Source organism: Nicrophorus vespilloides, unplaced genomic scaffold, assembly GCF_001412225.1.
Source record: "Nicrophorus vespilloides isolate i.1.1-1 unplaced genomic scaffold, Nicve_v1.0, whole genome shotgun sequence".
NCBI classification, from domain to species: Eukaryota; Metazoa; Arthropoda; class Insecta; order Coleoptera; family Silphidae; genus Nicrophorus; species Nicrophorus vespilloides.
Window position 1 is genome coordinate 1 of NW_017096063.1, and position 5,305 is coordinate 5,305.

The following is a 5,305-nucleotide window of genomic DNA, read 5'->3' on the forward strand; positions in this document are numbered from 1 at the left end:
TTATTGTAATTATAAATGTGTATCGTATTTTTCAATACGATCTTATAGATTGTGTAAACGTATATTTCGTTCATGTTTTGGGTCGGGCGTGTGTCATTTCTTTGTGTTCTTCTGTTTCAGGTACCTAGATCATAGCATTTCCTTCTTTCCTAAATTTCCCTAAATTTTCTTTTTGATTCCTCCCGGGTGTGCGGTCGCGCGTTTGCTCTCATTTGCTGTGAACGAGAGCAGCGACTTCCACGTGGCCGCATGTCCAGGTGCTAATTAAAGGTATATCATCTTCTTATGAAGATGATAACCAGGTATCATTTCAAGCGCAATATACAGCCTCTGAATTGATGCAAGACCGTTTCGCATTTAACCTTCACGAGGTTGCACCTGTTTCATACAGAAAATGCTACGGATCTACGTTTTGATCCACTAGATCTACCATACGCTGGTTTATCTATGGGATTAAAACGTGTGTCTCCCAACCTTGTCCTATTCTCTCCAATGACTCTTTCATTAGTTATAATATAAAATGTAAAAATGTATCTTGAGATACATTAGTTATTATGGAAATTACATGTCAATGAAAACAGGTTGGGAATCGCTGATTTAGAGTGAATCAATTTACTAATATAATTTTTTGTTTTCATTACCTTTAGGTCGATTTCACTGAAGGGCATCGCGAACCACGGAAGGTCGACCAGACTGTCACGGTGGCTTCCCTCGAAGTCGCTGTACACGTCGTTATTAGCCCAGAGGACGACCTGGACAATCTCCAATCTCTTCGTGGATCCATCGGAGGTGTTAAGGCGACGATAGAGCTCCTTCAGCTTGTTCCGGAAATCGTCGCTCTGCAGGTTGATGTTGGCGAATGAGAAATAAACGCCCACCGTCTCGACGTCCGTGAGGGCTTCAACGGTTTCCGTATCCGGTTTGCTACCCGAACAATCCGTAAGTTGCTTACCGAACAGTCTTTCCTGCCACAACACGTCCATATTCAGGAAACACCTTGAAAACAAACAAACAAAAAATTAACTACTTTAATTAATTAAAGAAAGTTCAAGTGAATGGAACGAACTTGTACAAACTTGCAATTTTATTACAAGTTTCTAGCCATGTTCTGTTCTATGGGGGGGAGGAAGGTATTGTAAACCCCCTCAGACACTCGAGAAGTGCACGTGCGGCTGCATACGATCCGAGACGCGTCTAATCAGCGACATCGCGCGGATGGCGTGTAATTAACATCCACCCTCTCAAGACGACGACTTCCTTTGTTCCGTTGGTTACGAGCGAGGGCAATTTGATTAATTAGCACGTATCGACCGCGGGGCAATTCAAATTTCCCGCTCGATTTAGTCACGGAACGCCACTCTCTACCACAACACAACGCAAACACGTTCTTTGTAGTTTTATTTTCTTTTTACTCTTTTAATTATTTTTTAATTAGCTCGGAGCGCGTGCGAGCACCAATTAAGCCCGGAATCCGTTTACGGAGCTTAATTAAACACAATTATGAGATTTATGCATTAATTACGAACAACTTCGCACCTTCCCTTAAAACCATTGTTTTGTTTAGACACGCATTGTTTTTTCTTTATTAATCAACGAGTTTTTCTCATTCATTCCCTTAAAACTCAATTATAGAGAATACATGAAATAACTCTCGTATTCCATTATTTTTCATGTACTTTTATCAATTGTTTTCAATTCCAAATGATATGAAATACAAAACACTGTTACTAATTTGTATAGTAATGAGAATGAGTAAAACAAAAAAAACAGTCGTAAAACGAAACTTCTTGGAAGATTTGTTTTCATTCCTCCCATGATATAACAAGAAAAACAAGAGAGTTAGGAGTGCATTACCGTGTTGCCATTATGTATATTTTGTTCATATTTTCTCCTCATTTTTAGTAAAGTTCGCTAATGTAAAAAGTTTTGAAAACAAAAAATGGAACAGCGGAAAGCTGCATCTAGATAGAAATTAAAACGTTCAAACTTTTATTTTCTTATAAATTAATAAGATTCTTACAAAAACAAAACAATATTATTACTTAATACAGTATTTAATTGAATTTAGAATTTTTGTTTGAGACAATTAGTAATTATTTTATTTTGGGGTTGGCAAAAAAAAGAGTTGGTTACGCTTAATTGAATTCGCTTAGGGAGGTTTAGATATAATTAGTAATATTTTCTTTTATTCGTTTAGGGTTGGCGAAAAGAAAAAAAGTTGGTTGCGGTTAATTGAACTTACTTAGGGGAAGTTTCGACGTAACGGGATTAGCGATTGTTTTTGTTTCTTCTTACATTTCCGTCTTTTTTTTCGTGTCTCTTTTCTTCTGTATATTTTCCAACAGGAAGTGTAGCAGTTATGAAAACAGTGCTGCGGCACTCTTTATCCGCCGCTCGGATCTCTTCATCCGCAATTAACAGGAAACGCGATACTAATGAGTGGCGACACAAAACCTTACGCTCAGAAGTAAATTGTTGCTCGTTAGCAGTTTTCGTGCAAACATACACATACGCACACAAAAGGGCGGCCGCCGGAAGCGGAAGTGGAAGCAGAAACAGAAACGAATCGCTTTTGTGTTTTGTCTGGCGAGGGGAAGGTTAAACTTACAAAACAATCAAATAAAAGCGAAACGAAACAAACGAAAATAAACATTTACCTATTGTCGATGCAGACGTAATCCGATTTATTTTATATATATTTTTTTTGTTGTTGTTGTGGATCTCGCGTCGCGCGCGATGTTTATTTTATTTTTTTTTTAATTATTTCAAGCGGAATGGTGACGCGGGCGTCGCGACGCTTTCCCAACATCGACTGCTGCTCGTCGTCGTTGCATGGAAGTTGTTGGTGGTGGTGGAAGAGGGAGGAAGGAGAGGAGGGTTTTGCACCGGCACCGAAAACACATTAACATGCGCAAACACCGCACGCGATCGCAGAACTAGCTAGACCAGACCAGACGAGACGAGAGAAGGTCGAAGGGTAGAGTTTAGAAGAGAAATATCCGCGTTTTTTTCAACAACATCCAAACTTACTATCATGATAATACTATATTTCAAGAAACGTTTTAATGCGAACATACGAATGAATTATTCAGAGGATTCCGAATGGATCGAATGGACCACTTTCGGGTTGCTACTAGATGCAAAAAAAAACAAGAATAATATTATTTATCTGTTTTGCAATTGGCTGTGATTCGACTTGTAACATCATTTAGCTCTAGCCCATCAAAAAAATTGAATTTTCAGTTTCTATTTGTTTCTTCAGGGCTCGCTTAATTTGTATCCTTATTTTCAATGAACTCAATTACTTTATCAAATTATGAAGTTTCCATCTTTAGATCAATATAAATATTCCAGGCCTTCTCTAGGATTCGCTACGTTCATCTATAAAATTTACTAATCGTATCACGTTTCATATAACTAAAAGAAAAACTTAGAATTTTCCAAGGCAATTCCACAAAAAAAGAAATCTATTTATTTGAAATTAAACTGCCGAGAGTTTATAAAGTCGCTTTCATTGTATTATTTCCTAAACAGAGGGCTTTACCGAACTAATCGCATCAGATCAACTTGAAAGAGTTGCATTCAGTGAGAATAGCGAGAGGTGGCTGTGCATCCCAAACCTAAATTTCATTGGGTTGGGGTGGGGGTGTTATCCCAAGAATAAAATTGCACGGCTTGCCACGACCCTCAAAAACCCAAGCAAAACAAAAGCCACTCTTTCGATAAAAATAAAAGAGGAACGCGACTTCAATATATATATGTATATGTGTGTGTGTGTGTGTGTAAAATAATATATGATGTACAAATTATGCATTTAGCGATTTATCAAATGTTACTTTTACGTTTCCCTAACTTCTTCGAGTACCAAAAAAAAAAAAAAGAGAAAATATCGAAGTCGACTAGTATTTTGTTTTTAATTCTTTTGTTATTAATATTATTAGTTCGTGGTGGTGAGGAGAAGGAGTAGGAGGACAGAGTCGCCACGGATACGCGACTCGTTTTTATTATTTCTGAAGGATTCCCATTTTACTTTTAAATTCTGTTTTGTTCTTATTTTTGTTTTTATTTAATTATTTTTTGAGTAATGAGTGAATAAATAAAGGTTAAAACTGTTTCAAAAAAAAAAATGAATGAATTTTGTTTTTTGTTGTAGTTGTTGTAATTTTAAGAAATTGGATAGAAGATCATCATTGGTTTCGTTTGTAGTGGGCTTCGATGGCTTTGAAGTCGGTGGGAAGTCTGAAGAACTCCGGCATCGAACTGGGCTGAAGGTAGCGCATTATAGTCGTGTCCTGGGTCAGATGATTCTCGCTGACGAAGATGCGTCTCGGCGTCAACGGAACTGTCCGAGGTCTGCACACCTCGTAACGCTTTTGCGTCGTCTCCGCTGTGTTGGTGGAGGTTGACGGAGTCGCCGCAGCAGCAGCAGCGGTGGTCGTGGTGCTCGGGATTTCCGCTACATCTTCGGCCGCTTCCGCCGTGAACATGCGAGCGGTCCGAGGCTACAAAAAAATTAATGAAAAATTAAATTAATACAGTGATATGATTAATTTAGAAGACATAGACTCACTCGACCTGCGGCCATTCGATTCAAGAGACGCGCCATCCCTGGCACTAGAAAATTTGGGAAAAATTTTTAGAGGAACAAAAAAAAAACTTGTCAGGCGATATTTATTTTCTATTTGACGATCGCTTCGCTTGTTTATTGTTTCCACTACAAAACCGTTTCAGGGCTCACTAGTTTCTAGTACTTCTTATAGTTTCTGTTCAGCGAGAAATTAACTTTTACAGGCAAAACACTAACAATCGAATAAGTATAACTAAGTTACTTGCTTATAAAGTTATATTGAAACTTACAGCTTTGAACTTTGAGAAACTTTCAGTTGAAACCGTCGAAGGTAGTAATCACGAAGTTTGTACAGAGAGAAACCAAATTCACGTATAAATGCACAAACAGCCAAACTTATTGAATAGAATTCGCGTTATTCCAATTTACAAGTAAAATATTTAATAGAATATATATTTTTTTTTTACAAAGTAAATTATAAATATTGTCTCCGAGTACAAATTTGTGTTTGCAGCTGATCGAACATTTGTCACAGATCGTATTAATAAGGGTGAACAGCGAGAAGAAGGGTGTGAGTGAGAGGGGTCGTATGGAGCCCACTTGATTAATGTGTCGAATCGAAAAATTAATCACTTACACAAAAAAAAATAGAAATGAAAAAGGCGAAGGGCACACACACACGTGAAGGGATGGATATTAAGCAGGAGCGATCGATGCGCTCCCTCTGCATCGCATCGC

At 37.9% G+C, this 5,305-nt stretch overlaps 2 protein-coding genes across 3 annotated transcripts; both read right to left on the reverse strand.

Moving 5' to 3' along the window:
- Positions 1-641: 641 nt before the first annotated feature.
- LOC108569327 lies at positions 642-2,696 on the reverse strand (the record flags this gene model as incomplete). The annotated part of the gene is made up of 2 exons (XM_017930836.1): positions 2,658-2,696; positions 642-1,023 (listed from the first exon to the last, which is right to left on the reverse strand). A coding segment is annotated over exon 2 (342 nt), but the record flags the coding sequence as incomplete, so codon positions are not given.
- Positions 2,697-4,158: 1,462 nt separating this feature from the next.
- On the reverse strand, positions 4,159-5,284 carry LOC108569328. 2 transcript variants are annotated; one of them, XM_017930839.1, is made up of 3 exons: positions 5,205-5,284; positions 4,571-4,614; positions 4,159-4,502 (listed from the first exon to the last, which is right to left on the reverse strand). In XM_017930839.1, the coding sequence occupies exons 2-3, from the start codon at positions 4,604-4,606 to the stop codon at positions 4,188-4,190; spliced, it is 351 nt and encodes a 116-aa protein (XP_017786328.1). In that variant the 5' UTR covers positions 4,607-4,614; positions 5,205-5,284; the 3' UTR covers positions 4,159-4,187. The 2 variants fall into 2 exon arrangements, with proteins under 2 accessions (XP_017786328.1, XP_017786326.1); XM_017930837.1 differs by lacking the exon at positions 5,205-5,284 and adding an exon at positions 4,858-4,976.
- Between the last annotated feature and the right edge of the window lie 21 nt (positions 5,285-5,305).

Coding starts and splice junctions, on each gene's coding strand:
- LOC108569328 (XM_017930839.1), bottom strand. CDS start 4,606: ATGGCGCGTCTCTTGAATCGAATGGCCGCAGGTCGA. Junction 4,503..4,570: donor ATCGAATGGCCGCAGGTCGA/GTGAGTCTATGT, acceptor ATTTTTTTGTAG/CCTCGGACCGCTCGCATGTT.